A 17,562-nucleotide genomic window follows, 5' to 3' on the forward strand; every position below is an offset into this window, starting at 1 on the left:
GTTCTCCTTCTCTGCCGTCATCTTCCAACCTCTCTAGCATCATTCTTAGGGTACCTAGGATTTTCAAAATGGTAAATGGGCATTGGCTTAGCTTGAAGTCACCATCTGCATTAGTCCCTAACAAGAGAATCAGCCTGTTTGAAGCTTTGAAGCCAGGCATTGATTCTCTTTAGCTATGAAAGTACTAGGTGCCATCTTCTTCCAGTAAAAGACTGTTTTGCCTACATTGAAAATCTGTCATTTAGTGTAGCCACCTTAATTAATTATCCTAGCTAAATCTGGATAAGTTGTCGCAGCTTCTGCATGAGCACATGCTGCTCCACCCTGTGCTTTTATGTTATGCAGATGGCTTCTTTTCCTTAAATCTCATGAACCAACCTCTGTTAGTTCCAGACTTTTCTTCTGAAGCTTCCTTACCTTTCTCAGCATTCATAGAATTGAAGAGTTAGGGCTTTGCTCTGAATTATGCTTTGGCTTAAGTGAATAATATGGCTGGTTTGATCTATCTAGACCAGTAAACGTTTCTCTGGATCAGCAATAAAACTATTTTGCTTTCTCATCATTTGTGTATTCACTGGAGTACTACTTTTAATTTCCTTCAAGAACTTTTCCTTTGCATTAAGAACTTGGATAACTGGTACAAGAGGTCTAGCTTTCAGCCTATCTTGGTTTTTGATGTACTTTCCTCACTAACCTTAATCATTTCTAGTTTTTAATTTAAAGTAAGAGACATGAGACTTTTCCTTTAGCTTGAACACTGAGAGGCCATTATAAAGTTATTAACTGGCCTAATGTCAGTACTGTTGTGTTTCAGGGAATAGGAAGGCCCAAGGAGAGGGAAGGAGGTGGGGGACAAGCTAGTTGGAGCAGTCAGAACACACACAACAGCTATTGTTAAATTTGCTGCCATATATGAGCATGGTTTATGGTACTCCCAAACAATCCCAATGGGAACATCAAATATCAGTGATCACAGATAACCATAACAAATATAATAATAATGAAAACCTTAAAATATAGTGAGAAGTACCAAAATATGACACAGAGACACAAGGTGAACAGATGCTGTCAGAAAAATGGCATCGATAGACTTTCTGTAAGCAGAGTTGCCACAAACCGATTTGTAATAAATGCAGTCTTTGAAGTGCAATAAAGTGAAACACAATAAAATAATGTATGCCTGTACCTAGTAATTTTGTATTATGAATTAATGATTTATGTGTAAGTCTTCCTGGAAAGACTATTTCCTCAAGTTCAGAACTAGTCACACACATCTACATATTTCCTATCACATATAAACAGTAAATAAATATGTATAACTTTTTGAGTATCTGAATTAAATCAACTCATTTGTTCCCCTATTATTCTGTTATTGCCAACTATATCTGGTATAGTACCTTATCTAAGTAAAAATTTACATAGAGCCATTTTTTGCCTTAGACATATACTAAACCCATTTATTTTACAGTGTTAGAGTAATTGGGAGGGACTACTGTTTATTATGCAATTACTTTATTTATATCTCTGTCAATGACTAGATTTAAAGGAATAAAAGGAGGGGCGCTTGAGTTGGCTCCAGTAAGCACTACATAACTGGAGCTTTAGTTCAGAGGCTCAGATAGAATCATTTGAGTTATCTATTGTGAGGCACAAAATTAGTTTCAGACCATATATTAATAGTAATACCTGAAATTTAATTGTCTGATGTGTACAGGTATTTTCCTTGCAACTTTACATGTATTGGATCTTTACCACTACTTTATGAGATATGTACTCTAATACCCGAATTTTAATAGATGAAGAAACTGTAAGTCAGAGGGGTTAAGTAACTTACCCCAAATCATAAGTTAGTAACTGCGTGAAACAAGTTTTGAGCCAAGCAGTTTGACTCTAGAACTTGTGTTCTTAACAATTACACTATTAAATCTCATGCTTCTACCCAATTTACTTGCTATTTTTGTTGTTAATATAGTTGGTATACCTAATTATATTCATGGAATATATAGCATTCATAGAATTACATAGTGTGACTTTTATACTTATTTGCTTGCAATTATACTAATTTACCTTAGTGTCTGAATAAAGGTTAAAGATTATGTTAAATTTTATTTTATAAACTACATATATCTAGAGCATATATTCTATTTCTTAACTCTTATTCTTTGATAATAAATAAATGTTGTACTTATTAAAATTTTAACAGGGATAGTGAAAATTTACCAGGAGCAGTACATAGTTACGAAGCTGTACAGCAGATAATCGAAGGTGATGATATTTTACACATGTTTAGCATTTATAGGGTTTTCTGCATTACATTAACATTTTGAGACTTAGAGTTTAAAAATTTATAGCCATAAAATTATACAATAGCAAATTTAAAAAGATATTCAGCAGTGAGTTTAATATTTTCAGTAAAAGTTCTTATGTTTCAGAGTCTGGGAGTTGAACAAAACAAATAAACCATGGTTGTTAGCCACCATAAAATACATAACTTAGTAAGGACACAAGCACATTATGCATCACTTTAATATATAGTGTAACACATGATAAAATTTATGTGTAATTTGCAGTGAGTCCACAGATAGCCGATTTGTTCAACCCAAGGAAGTTGGGAAGATTTTATGCAACCTTAAAGAATGAATAAAATTTAGTCAAGTGAAGAAGGGAGATATCTGCTATTTTACAAAGAGGATGTAGCATGGACAAACAGCATGAGTAGGAAATTACAAGTAGAAGGGTATTAGAATGTGCAGCAGTAAGTAGGGATATGGTAAGAAAGGGCCAATCAGAGGGATTGGATGGTGTGCTAAGGAATTTTGTTTTCATATATAATAGGGAATCACTGAAGACTTTTTGTAGGGAAGTGGCATTGGATTCAATTGTAGACAGATTATTCTGGCCATTTGTAGAAGCTACATTTGGAGATTAGGAATAGGAAAGGGAAGTTATTGCTCTGTTTTAGGTGTGTGGTAAGTGCTTACATTAGAGCACAAATAAGAAGAAAAGGGACAGATTTGAGAAAATTTACTGGTAAAATGGGCAAAACTTGGTGACTGGATATGAAAGGAAGGGAGATTAAATCATGGTAATGTTAAGAGACTAGAAGAGGAAAAATAAGTGTTGTTGAGAAAATGATGAGTTCATATCACTTAGTTGATACACATTCATTCAGATATTACCATGTGTTGCCTGACTGGGGGGATCTCCAGTGTTGATGGCTCTGTTGTTTTTCTTAGAGTTTTCTTTCTCTTTAATGTTATTTAAAAAAAAAACTATGAAATTTAAATTCAATACATATAATTGATATTTGAAACATATGACAAACTTACTATTATTTCAGAATTCATAAAAACCCACTCAACTGAAGAATTTATAGATGTCTCTGCAACTGATCCACGTAAGTTTCTACTTGTTTAAGCATTATTGTGTTAATAACATGCCAAATGCATTAATTTTTATAATTTTCTATAATTTAAAGTTATTATGGCAATAACATAGATTCCTTGGGGTTTGGAGTCATACAGTTGAGCAGGCTATCAAGCAAGGATTGAAATTCCTAGTTAAGGCAACGTGCTACAAAAAATAGATTAATTTTTGAGGAATACCTTGCTATCACTTGGATTGAAGTATTTTTAGTTTTGATTGGAATATGCTACTGAAATGTTTCAGGAGTGCTAGGACTTTGAGATGAACAGTGATAAATTTAAGAGGTCATTTGTAGATTTTTTTTTCTATGACTTATAGATCATCTCATATGCACTAATGCCTTGACAACAGCTGAGTGCCTGTCAATTCATTAATATAAAGAGCTGCTAGAACTAGTATGTTAAACTTCTGACTACTTATCAGCAGAAGGGAGAAACTACCTTGCTTATGTCTTAGTACTGGAAAGAATTTTGAAGCAATCATGTAATGTATGTTATAGAATACAATTTAGAAGTGGAAAATAAGATTTGGTTGGAAAAGGTTGATGGGAATCCTGTCCTCTTTCAACTTCAGCTTTAAACCCTAATGTTGCCATATTTAAGCCAGGGGCAGCTTGATGCTACAGCACTCCCAAGTTCTGTAGATACCTTTGACCCAAGAGACTCCTGAATGACTAGATGGAGAGAAAGTTATCTAGAGCTTTGGAGTGGAGAGTGAAAACTTCTTTCTACCTCAGAGGAAACCCTCTGCACATCTACGGAGCTCTCTCTCTCTATCTGTGCACCTACCTTCTCTCTAATGCTGTGCCCTTTGAATTCTAGCTTCTTTGGGCTTCCAAACCTCTAAACCTTGTCTCTGAACTCCAGGAGAACAATAGACTCTGTATGGGTCCCCCTTCCTTTTGCTGTGGCCTGGAAAATTCAGGAAGTAAGATGGGGTCATCAAAGGGCTCTGTTTCTTTGTTTTCCTTCTGTCAGAGATTAGTGTCTTGCACCTTTTGTTTTCCAATGTCTGAGTTGCTTTTTCACATATTTTCATCCAGATTTTAATTGGTTTAAAGTGAAAGGATAATTCTAGTCCCTGATGCTCTATCATGGACAAAACCAGAAGTCTTTATGCCCGCATATGGGCTGATGGAACATATCCTCCAACCAAGCCAAAAGAATAAAATATGATAGTAGAAATGTTAGTGATGATTTCAAAATATTCTCTTTCTTTTTGTCTGTCTGTTACTTTCTGTCTCTTTCTTCATTCATTTATTTGAGGTTTAATTGACATACAACATGACATTAATTTCAAGTGTATGATATTTGTATATATTGCAAAATGATCATCACAGTAAGTCTAGTTAACATCTATCACCACACTGTACAAGAATTTTTTTCTTGTGATGAGAACTTTTAAGGTCTACCCTCTTAGCAACTTTCAAATATGCAATATAGCATTACTAACTATAGATGCCATCCTGTGTGTACATTCCATTCCATGACTTACTTATTTTATAACTGGGAGTTTGTATCTTTTGACCTCCGTCACCCATTTTGCCCACCCCACCTCCGCCCCCTACATATGGGAGCCACCAATCTATTCTCTGTATCCATGAACTATCTTTTTCCATGGCAGCTGCCTCAGTCCCTGGACTCTTTTGGTATAGATCTACTGTCTCAATATTGTTCAGTTTTACTTGTATACACTCTTTTTCTGTTAAAAGTACCCTTTTTTTTTTAATCTTATCCAGACAAACTTTATTCTCTTCTCTTCCCATTCTCTAAATTCTGATAGCATAGCCTAATCATCAAGACAAAAGCTACCTTGGTATTCCACTCTGTTTTTATACCACCATTTAATTTTGATGTTGCTTCATTTCATAATTAGTGGAATTAACTTTTCTTTTAAAAAATTACTTATTTGTCAGAGAGAGAGAGAACGAGAGCGCACATGCAGGGGGAGCGGCAGGCAGGGGGAGAAGCAGGCTCCCCACTGAGCAGGGAGCCCGATGTGGGGCTCGATCCCAGGACCCTGGGATCATGACCTGAGCCAAAAGCAGATGCTTAACTGACTGAGCCACCCATGGAATTAATTTTTTTTACAGCAGTTTTAGGTTTATAGAAAAATTGAGCAGGAAGTACAGAGTTTCCATATATCCATTCTCTGCCTCCTACTCCCTGCACAAAGTTTTAACATTTTGCATTAATGTGCTACCTATGTTAAAATTGATGAACCAATATTGATATATTATTACCTAAACTCCATAGTTTACATAGGGTTCAATCTTTGTGCAACAGAGTTCTATAGGTTTTGAGAAATGTAAAATGTTATGTATCCACCATTATAGTATCATGCAGAAGAGTTTCACTGTTTTGAATCCCATGTTCTACCTATTCATTTGTCCCTCCATCCATCTGAGTCCTTGGCAATTATTGATCTTTTTGATATCTCTGTAGTATTGCCCTTCCAAGAATGTTATGTATTTGGATTCATACAGTCTTTCTTTTACTTAACAATATGCAATAAGCAAGTTTCCTGCTTAATGATTTTTGGGTTTTATAGCTAATTTCTTTTTATTACTAAATAATAATCCATTGTGTGGATGCATCATAGTTTGTTTAATCAATTTATTTATTGAAAGACATCTTGGTTGCTTCTAATTTTTTGCAATTACAGAAAAGCTGCTGCAAACTTAAGTTTTTCGTGTAGACATGTTTTTCAACTGATTTGGGTGAATACCAAGGAATGCAATTGCTGGGTCATATAGTAAATATATGTTTAGTTTTGTAAGAAACTGCCAAACTGTTTTGCAAAGGGGCTGCATCATTTCGTTTTCTTACCAACAATGAGAATGAGAATCCCTGTTGCTCTATACCTTTGTTAACATTTGGTGTTGTCAGAATTTTGGATTTTAGCCGTTCTAAAAGTTGTTTAGTGGTATCTCATTGTTTTAATTTGTAATATCTGATGTTGAGAATTTTTTCATTTTTTTTTTTTTTGCCATCTTTGGTGAGGTATTTGCTCAGATATTTTACCCATTTTTAATTGGGTTATTTGCTTTATTATTGTTGAGTTTTAAGTGTTCTTTGTATATTGTGGACATAAGCCCTTTGCCAGATAATTACAAAGATTTTCTCTCAGTCTGTGGATTCTGTTTTCATTCTCCTAATGGCACCTTTTGTAGAATCGAAGTTTCTAATTTAATTTAATTTAATTTAATTTTTTTAAGATTTTATTTATTTATTTGACACACAGAGAGAGACAATGAGAGAGGGAACAGAAGAAGGGGGAGTGGGAGAGGGAGAAGCAGGCTTCCTGCTGAGCAGGGAGTCCGATGTGGGGCTCAATCCCAGGATCCTGGGATCATGACCTGAGCCGAAGGCAGACGCTTAACAACTGAGCCACCCAGGCACCCCAGGAAGTTTTTAATTTTAATGAAATTGAAATTATTCATTTTTTCTTTCATAGATTGTGCTTTTGTTGTATCTAAAAGTCATCTCCAAACCTAATGTAATCTAGATTTTCTCCTATTTTATCTTCTAGAAGTTTTATATTTTTGCATTTTACATTTAAATCTATGATCTATTTTGAGTTAATTTTACCCATCCCCACATCCACCTCCCCTCTGGTAACAGTTTGTTCTGTATAGTTAAGAGTCTGTTTCTTGGTTTTCTCTCTCCCCCCACCCATGATTGTTTTGTTTGTTGATATCATATTTCTCTGACAGACTTATTTTGCTTAGCATAATAGTGTCTAGCTCCATCCATGTCATTGTACATGGCAAGATTTCATTCTTTTTCATGGCTGAGAAATATCCCATTGTATATATTTCTATCTATCTATCATCTATCAATTATCTATCATCTATCATCTACCTATTGATCATTCTCTGTCAGTCTGTCATCCATCTCCTCTACTACATCTTCTTTATCCATTCATCAGTCAATCAACATTTAGGCTTTTTCCATAATTTGGCTATTTGTTGATAATCAGAATGCATGTATCCCTTTGAATTAGTATTTTTGTATTCTTTGGGTAAATACCTAGTAGTGCAATTGCTGGATCATAAGGTATTTCTATTTTTAACTTTTTCAGAAACCTCCATACCATTTTCCAGAGTGGCTGCACCAGTTTGCATTCCCACCAACAGTGCAAGAGGGTTCCTTGCCAACACTTTTTGTTTCCTGTGGTGTTAATTTTAGCTGTCCTGGCAGGTGTGAGGTGATATCTCATTGTAGTTTTGATTTGCATTTCCCTGATGATGAGTGGTGTTGAGCATGTTTTTATGTGTCTTTGGAAAAATATGTATTCATGTCTTTTGCCAATTTGTTAACTGGATTATTTGTCTTTTTGGGTGTTGAGTCTTATAAGTTCTTTATATATTTTGGATACTAACCCTTTATCTGATATGTCATTTGCAAATATTCTCTCCCATTCCAAAGGTTACCTTTTAGTTTTGTTGATTGTTTCCTTCACTATGCAGAAGCTTTTTATTTTGATGAAGTCCCCATAGTTTATTTTTGCTTTTGTTTCCCTTCCCTCAAGAGACATATCCAGTAAGAAGTTGCTACAGCTGATGTCATAGAGGTTACTCCCTGTGTTCTCCTCTAGGATTTTAATGGTTTCCTGTCTCACATTTAGAATTGGAAGAACAAATATTGTTAAAATATCTATATTACTCAAAGCAATCTACAGATTTAATGCAATTCCTATCAAAATACCCATAGCATTTTTCAGAGAGCTAGAACAAACAATCCTAAAATTTGTTTGGAACCACGAAAGACCCCAAATAGCAAAAGCAACCTTGAAAGAGAAGCAAAGCTGGAGACATCACAATTCCTGACTTCAAGTTATATTACAAAGCCATAGTGATCAAGACAGTCTGTTACTGGCACAAAAATAGACATATAGTTTAATGGAACAGAATAGAAAACCCAGAAATGAACCCACAACTATGTGGTCAATTAATCTTCAACAAAGCAGGAAAGAATATCCAATGGAAAAAAGACAGTCTTCTCAACAAATGTGTTGGGAAAACTGGGCAGCCACATGCAGAAGAATGAAACTGGACCACTTTCTTAAGCCATACACAAAAATAAACTCAAAATCAAACATTTAGTTTCTTGATGATGTTTTCATTACATGAAAATAGTTTATATCACCATTTTTAAGTCTTTATTAATTTGTTTTTGCAATGTTTTGTAGTTTTTAAAAAAAAGTTCCTGTAAGGTTTCATTAAATTTATCTGTAGGAAGTGCATCTTTTTGGATACTAGTGAAAATAAAATTTGAAAAAAAAATTTTCCAAGATGGAAGGCTTATTATAAAGCTGTAATAGTTAAGACAGGGTAAAGATAGACAAGGAGGCCAACTGAATAGCATTGAAGCCCCAAATCAGACCTATGCACTTAGGTACACGATACATGACAGAAGTGGCACTATAGATAAGTTGAGAAAACAGCACATTTTCAATAAGTGGTATTGTGATAATTGATAGTTATATGAGAAAAATAAAATTGGAGCACTGCCTCATAACATATTCAAAAATGAACTCCATGTCATTGAACACCTACATATGAAAGGCAAAAGTATAAGTATTTTCTTGGATAATTTAAGAGAATATCCTCATTACTACGTGGTAAGAAAACGATCTTTAAAACCAGACATAAAAGTTACCAGTCATAAGGGATAAGTTTGATAAAGTTGACTATGTTAAAATTTAAAATTTCAGCTTGTCAATACACACTATCAGGAAAATTTGAAATAAATCAGAGTGGAAAAAAAGATTCTGAATACTGAAAACTGTCAAATAATTAGTATACAAAAGACATAAAGAACCATTTTAAATCCAGAAAAAAGGACAATTATTTCAGTAAAAGCAGGCAAAAAAAAAAAAAAAAAAAGGAAATTTAACCAAAGAAGGAATCCAAATAGCCAATAAAACTGAATAATCAAGGAATTGCAAATTAACCACAATGGGAAACTGTTTCATACCACTCAGACTGTCAAAAATTAAATACTGTAGGGTACCTGGGTGGCTCAGTCTGTTGGGTGAATGCCTTGGCTCTGGTCATGATCCTGGAGTCCCAGGATCGAGTCCCGAATGAGGCTCCCTGCTCAACAGGGAGTCTGCATCTCCCTCTGCCCTTCACCCTGTTTGTGCTCTCTCTCGTTCTCTCTCTCAAATAAAAAAATAAAATAAAATAAATAAATGGTGAGGCTTGGATGGCTATGTATTTCCCCCTTAGGACGACTTTGCAGTATCCCATAGGTTTTGGACCAATGTATTTTCATTCTCATTGGTTTCCATGAATTGTTTAAGTTCTTCTTTGATTTCCTGGTTGACCCAAACATTCTTGAGCAGAGTGGTCTTTAGCTTCCAAGTGTTTGAATTTCTGCCAAATTTTTTCTTGTGATTGAGTTCCAATTTGAAAGCATTATGGTCTGAGAAGATGCAGGGAATAATCTCAATCTTTCGGTGTTGGTTGAGACCTGATTTGTGACCAGTATGTGGTCTATTCTGGAGAAAGTTCCATGCACGCTGAAGAAGAATGAGTATTCTTTTGTTTTAGGGTGGAATGTTCTGTATAAATCTATGAGGTCCATCTGGTCCAGTGTGTCATTCAAAGCTCTTGTTTCTTTGTTGATTTTCTGCTTAGATGATCTGTCTATTGCTGAGAGTGGAGTATTGCGGTCTCTTACAATTAACATATTGTTATCAATATGACTTTTTATGTTGGTTAACTGTTGGCTTATGTAGTTGGCTATTCCCAACTTGGGGGCATAGATATTTACAATTGTTAGATCTTCTTGTTGGATAGACCCTTTAAGAATGATATAGTGTCCGTCTGTGTCTCTAACTACAGTCTTTAGCTTAAAATCTAATTTGTCTGATATAAGAATTGCTACCCCAGCTTTCTTTTGTTGTCCATTGGCATGGAAGATGGATCTCCATCCCTTCACTTTCAGTCCTAGTGTATCTTTAGGTTCAAAGTGATTCTCTTGTAGACTGCATATGGATGGATCCTGTGTTTTTATCCAGTCTGCAACCCTGTGCCATTTCATGGGAGCATTTAGGCTGTTCACACTGAAAGTGATTATTGAAAGATATGAATTTATTGTCATCATGTTGCCTGTGAAGTCCTTGTTTCTATAGATTATCTCTGTAAATTTCTGTTCTATATCACTCTTGGGGTCTTTCTCCTTTTATAGAACCCCCCTTAATATTTCTTGCAGGGCCGGCTTAGTGGTCACATATTCTTTCAGTTTCTGCCTGTCTTGGAAGCTCTGCATCTCTCCATCCATTCTAAATGACAGCCTTGCTGGATAAAGTATTCTTGGCTGCATGTTCTTCTCGTTTAGTACCCTGAATATGTCTTGCCAGGCCTTTCTGGCTTGCCAGGTCTCTGTGGATAAGTCTGACATTATTCTGATGTTCCTCCCTCTGTATGTAAGGAATCTCTTCCCCCTAACTGCCCTTAGGATGGTTTCCTTGGTTCTAAGATTTGCAAGTTTTACTATTATATGCAGTGGAAAAAAGACAGTCTCTTCAATAAATGGTGCTGGGAAAATTGGACAGCTTTATACAGAAGAATGAAACTTGACCATTCTCTAACACCATACACAAAGATAAACTCAAAATGGATGAAAGACCTCAATGTGAGACAGGAATCCATCAAAATCCTAGAGGAGAACATAGGCAGTAACCTCTTTGAAATCAGCCACAGCAACTTCTTTCAAGATACATCTCCAAAGGCTAGTGAAACAAAAGCAAAAATGAACTTTTGAGACTTCATCAAGATAAAAAGCTTCTGCACAGCCAAGGAAACAGTCAGCAAAACAAAGAGGCAACCCACAGAAGGGGAGAAAACATTTGCAAATGACACTACAGACAAAGGGCTGATTTCCAAGATCTATAAAGAACTTCTCAAACTCAACACCCAAAAAACAAATAATCAAGTCCATTATTGGGAGAAGATATGAACAGACACTTCTCCAAAGAAGACATACAAATGGCTAACAGACACATGAAAAAATGTTCATCATCATTAGCCATCAGGGAAATTCAAGTCAAAACCACATTGAGATACCACCTTACACCAGTTAGAATGGCAAAAATTGACAAGGCAAGAAACAACAAATGTTGGAGAGGTTGTGGGGAAAGGGGAACCTTCTTACACTGTTGGTAGAAATGCAAGTTGGTACAGCCACTTTGGAAAACAGTGTGGAAGTTCCTCAAAAAATTAAAAATAGAGCTACCCTATGACCTAGCAATTGCACTCCTTGGTATTTACCCCAAAGACACAGATGTAGTGAAAAGAAGGGCCATATGCACCCCAGTGTTCATAGCAGCAATGTCTGCAATAGTCAAACTGTGGAAAGAGCTGAGATGCCCTTCAACAGATGAATGGATAAAGAAGATGTGGTCCATATATACAATGGAATATTACTCAACCATCGGAAAGGATGAATACCCAACTTTTACATCGACATGGATGGGACTGGAGGAGATTATGCTAAGTGAAATAAGTCAAGCAGAAAAAGTAAATTATCATATGGTTTCACTTATTTGTGGAACATAAGCAATGGAATGGAGGACATTAGGAGCAGGAAGGGAAAATGAAGGGGGGTAAATTGGAGGGGGAGACGACCCATGAGAGACCGTGGACTCTGAGAAACAAACTGAGGATTTTAGAGGGGAGGGGTTGGGGGGATGGGTTAGCCTGGTGATGGGTATTAAGGAGGGCACGTATTGCATGGAGCACTGGATGTTATTTGAAAACAATGAATCATAGAACACTGCATCAAAAACTATGATGTACTGTATGGGGACTAACATAACATAATAAAATTAAATTAAATTAAAAAAATTGTGACAATATTAAGTGTTAACAAGGGCATATACCAAGAGGAAATCCTCATATATACACCGAGTGAGGTATACATTGGCACAATCACTTTTTTTTTTAATTAATTATTTTATTTTTGTGGGGGCAGGGGAGAGAAATTGCACAAGTAGGGGGAGGAGCAGAGGGAGAATGAGACTCTCCAGCTGAGCAGGGAGCCTGATGTGGGTCTCAATCCCAGGATCCTGGTATCATGACCTGAGCCCAATGCAGATGTTTAACTGACTGAGCCACCCAGGTGCCTGGCACAATCACTTTGAAAAATTGCTTTTCTTTAAGTCATGGATGTATATACCCTTAAACTCTTTTTTCACAGCTTTGTTGATATATAATTGACGTATATAAGTTTAAGGTGGTCAAAATTATTTGATATGTATATATTGCAAAATGCCTACTACAATAAGGGTAGTTTATTCATCTTGTATCTCACATAATTCCATTTTGTTTTTGGTGGTGTTATGGTGAAAACATTAAAGCTCCACTCTCATAGCAGCTTTCAAGTATACAATACAGTACTAACCATAGTCACCATGTTGTACATTTGATTCCCAGAACTTATATTATAATTGAAAATGTGTACCCTTTGACCAACATCTCCCCAATTCCTCCTTGCCACAGCTCCTGGAAACCACCATCCTACTCCCTGTTTCTTTTTCAATATTTTTATTTTTATTTTTTAAAATTATGTTATGTTAATCACCATACATTACATCATTAGTTTTTGATGTAGTGTTCCATGATTCATTGTTTGCATATAACACCCAGTGCTCCATTCAGTACGTGCCCTCCTTAATACCCATCACCAGGCTAACCCATCCCCCTCCCCCCCTCCCCTCTAGAACCCTCAGTTTGATTCTCAGAGTCCATAGTCTCTCATGGTTCATCTCCCCCTCCAATTTCCCCCCTTCATTTTTCCCTTCCTGCTATCTTCTTCTTCACTTCTTTTTTTTTTTAAAACATATAATGTATTATTTGTTTCAGAGGTACAGGTCTGCAATTCATCAGTCTTACACAACTCACAGCATTCACCATAGCACATACCCTCTCCAATGTCTATCACCCAGCCACCCCATCTCTGTGACCTGCTCCACAGATGACCTCAGCAGCTTCCATCACTGAAGAAACCAATGGCCAGCACAGCCACTGAGAACACCCTGTAGATTTCACTGGGTGAAATTACCCCCTACCACTCCAGCATTAGATTCCACATGTGAGATCATATAGTATTTGTTCTTCTTTTTCTGGCTTATTTCACTTAGCACTATGTACTCAATGTCCATCTGTGTTGTCACAAATGGCAGGATTTCCTTTTTTATGGGCAAGTCCTGTATCTTTATTTCTTTGGGACCAGTTACTGGAGATTTATTGTATCCCTTTCATGGAGTCAGCTTTCCCTGATTCTCTGTGATCCCTGTATCACTGCATAGTTGTCTGTACATTTGCAAAGGGAGTTGCCTCTTTTAGACTTTATAGACTGACTTCAGTAAGGAAAGATCTTCAACTGCAGGTGGGGGGATGCTGGAGTGTGACATGACCCTATGGTCTGGTGCCAAGTATGGTGTGTGTGTGGCAGAACTAGTCTGGAGGTATTGTGAGTTGTTGGCTCAGGCTGTTGCAGTCCACTGCATCAACAACTGCATGGTCCTTGGCAAATATTTTAGGAGTCTGCAGAGACTTCAGAGGCTGTTGAGGTCTTCAGCATTGTTTCTAGGTTCTAGCCACAAGGGACCAGGGCAAGCAGTGGTGTGGCCAGAGCTGGTGTACACACTTGGCTGAAGGCCAGCAGCAGGTGTGTGTGTAGTGGCAGTGGCCAGTTGTAAACACATATGTAGCGGTGGGGTCCAGGGAAGACATCAACTGCTGAGGCCAGTTGTGGGCACACAGAGAGCTTGGGGTACCTGGCTGTCTGGGTGCATTGCTGTGGCGTCTGTGTTTTGCTACAGGCACACAGCAGTGGAGGCTGGTAATGGGCTAAGGGTATGCAGGTGCACTGTTGGAAGGGCTAGCAACAGGTGAGTGCAGTGGTGCAGGACGGTGACAGAAGACAGGGGCCTCTCTGGGCCTGCAAACAGCTGCAGGGATCTGGCTGTTGGCAGTGCTCTTCTATGACTACCTAGTCTCCCTCTGGGCATGCACATGGCAGTAGAAGCTGGTGATGGGTTGAGCTGGAAGCATGCAGGTATACAACTGGAGGGGTTAGCCCTGAGTGACCACATGGCGGTGAGTGTTAGCTATGGGGTCTAGGCTGGTGTTTTTTACTTGCACAACCATAGAGTCTTGGGCTGGCTGCTGGTTTGGTTCTTGGGTTCCAGTGGTGGTGGTGGTAGTGTGTGTGTGTGTGTGTGTGTGTGTGTGTGTGTGTGTGTGTGGCGGGGTGGGGGGAGTGGGAATTGGGAAGGGATTCAGGCAGCTGGCATCAGCCAATGCAAATACCTGTGGGACAAAACCCAGTGAAATCTGCAGGGTGTTCTCAGTGGCTGTGCTGGCCATTGGTTTCTTCAGTGATGGAAGCTGCTGAGGTCATCTGTGGAGCAGGTCACAGGGAACCATAGTGACTCAGGCTCTGTGGCTGATATTGGTAGCACCTGTGCTTCTTCCTTTTTCCTAGCTGTATTTATAGGTGTCAGGTTTACCTGTCTCTGGGTGGGGTGAAACCTAAGTAGATTCTTTATAGAGTGGAGGAAAGGCTGGGTGAGCTGGTTGCTGACCCTACTCTTTTTTTTTTTCTTTTTTTCTTTTTTACCGGCCAGGGGAACTCTTTCTAGCTGGGGAGTTCCCATTTGGTGCTAAGTAATGCTGGCTTGGGGAATAGGATAGTGCAGGCACAAAGAAGGTTTTCTTCCTTTCATTTCTATGCAGTTATTCTTAAGTTTCTTATTTCAGCATGTGGCTGCAGTTTTTAAGTAGAATCTGGAGCCCTACCTGAGTTGTTTTCATTCATGGACAGCTGTTTAGTGGTTGGTCTTTGTGGAGAGATGGAAGCTTGGGTCTCCTACTCTGCCATTTTGGTGATGTCCTTAAACTCTTGTCCATATGCTCTGGGATACATGTACAAGCATTTTCATACCAAGTTTTTGGTTTTTTTTTTTTTTTTTTTTTGTAATAGCCCCAAAATTGAAGATTCCAAATATTTGTAGAGTGGAGTAGATAAACAAATTGTGTCCTGTTCATGCAATGGAAAATCATACCCTAATGAAAATGAAATGGCTACTCATAACACCATTAATTTTTCAAATGTAATATTGATTGAAAGAAGCAAGTCATAAATACAGGGGGTATTTTCATTTGTAAAAAACTCAAAGCTGGGAAAATTTAAACTATGTTGATTAAGGATATTAACAAAGATGGAAAAGATATAAAGATGAGGAAAAAATGGGATAATAGGCTGAAGGAAAGGGTTGTGAATGGGGAGGGACACATAAAGAGCTTCTGGGATATTGGCAATCCCAGGCACCCAGTTGTTGACCTTGAGTGGTGGTTGTGTGGATACTTGCTTTGTAATTATTCATTAAACGGTAAATATATTTTTATGTATGACTCGGTGAATATGCCAAAGTTCATGATTATAAAATATAAAATAAAACTAAGGGGGTTAATTTATCTTGAGACTTTTAAAGAATGAAGTAAAGCCCAGAAACTATAAAAGAAAAAATCAATAGATTTGACTAAGTATAAAAATTCTGTACATTTGAAATAATCCATAAATATTAGTAAGTAAATAATTAATAGCAGATGAGAAGATATTTGTTACACATTATATAGTAGTATTAATTGGCCCCTACAAATGAATAATAAAAAGTCAAACAATTCAGGAGAAAAATGAACAGACATATGAACAGGCATTTCACAGAAGCAGAAATAAAAATGTCCAAAAACAAATGAAATGAAGCTTGAGTTGATTAGGGATCATGGAGATGAAAATTAAAATTATGGGAAAAAATATTTTATTTATAAGACAGTATTGAAGTTAAACATTAATAACAACTAATATTGGTGACCATATGGAGAAAAACTCTGTCATACTTCATTGGTTTGAATGAAAATAGTTCTCAAATTTATGGAACTCACTGTAGTATTATCTATAAAAATAGAAATGTGCATACCTTAACAATGAACACTTTTATTTTTAGGAATTTGTCTCAACAGAGATACTGGCATGATGTATTAGCAGTTTTAATGGACATATAGTATTCTATTTTATGGTTATGTCATAATTTATAATTCTCCCAGAGATGCTCATATAGATAATTTTTATATTTCTGTTTCTACAAGCAGTAATACTCTTAGTATATTTGTATAAGCAAAACCATGGAAACAACATGCATTTTAGGACTGACTAAATGAATTATGGTCAATTCATAGCAATGGAATGTTGTGTAGCTTTTAAAAAGAATAACTTTACATAAACTGCTTAGAAACATTTTCCTTGACATTTAAGGGGATAAAGCAAGATAAAAGCATTTTATATACATTTTTGTCCCATTTTTATAATCCATCTATGTGCATGAATCCTACATGTTAGCTGTTTCTCAGACCTCTTCCAAAGAAGGAAAACAAAACCTGTCAACTGATAAGTAATATGCATTAATTATTAATAATTTGTATCAATTAATAAAATACTGCAGCTTCTATAAAAGAGATAAAAGAGGTCCACATTCCCCCACAATATGCAGCTAAATCTCCCTTTCCCATTTTAGCTACTTCAATATTACTTCATAGGCCACTTTGGTAACCAGGGGTACTCTTCTCTGGAAGAGGATCTTCACCAGAACATTTCAGTAAGAATAAGAAATGAGGGCACCTGGTTGGCTCAGTCAGTAGCATGTGACTCTTGATTTCAGGGTTGTGAGTTTGAGCCCTACATTGGGTGTAGAGATTACTTAAAAATAAAAAAATCTTAAAAAATGAAAGGGGGGAAATTGGAGGGGGAGACGAACCATGAGAGACTACAGACTCTGAGAAACAAACTGAGGGTTCTAGAGGGGAGGAGGGTGGGGGGATGGGTTAGCCTGGTGATGGGTATTAAAGAGGGCACGTACTGCATGGAGCACTGGGTATTACACGCAAACAATGAACCATGGAACACTACATCAAAAACTAATGAGGTAATGTATGGTGATTAACACAACATAATAAAAGAAAAAAAATAAATGGGTTTCCTGATCTCTTTTATTTTTTGGTTTTCAAATTATTCATAATGAGAATTTGAGGAAGAACAATTGGTTGATTCCTCAAACTATTCC

At 36.8% G+C, this 17,562-nt stretch overlaps 1 protein-coding gene across 1 annotated transcript in view; it reads left to right on the plus strand.

The window, feature by feature from the left end:
* The window catches only part of CCDC7 (coiled-coil domain containing 7), a 175,613-nt gene that overhangs the window by 61,930 nt on the left and 96,121 nt on the right, over positions 1–17,562 (plus strand). Inside the window, exons 7-8 of the mRNA XM_035029523.1 lie at positions 2,204–2,265; positions 3,341–3,397. Coding sequence (XP_034885414.1) covers positions 2,204–2,265; positions 3,341–3,397 — 119 coding nt within the window. The remainder of the gene's footprint in view (positions 1–2,203; positions 2,266–3,340; positions 3,398–17,562) is intronic.

The sequence above is a fragment of the Mirounga leonina genome, unplaced genomic scaffold (genome assembly GCF_011800145.1).
Source record: "Mirounga leonina isolate KUSES-001 unplaced genomic scaffold, KU_Mleo_1.0 Mir_260, whole genome shotgun sequence".
Classification (NCBI taxonomy): Eukaryota; Metazoa; Chordata; class Mammalia; order Carnivora; family Phocidae; genus Mirounga; species Mirounga leonina.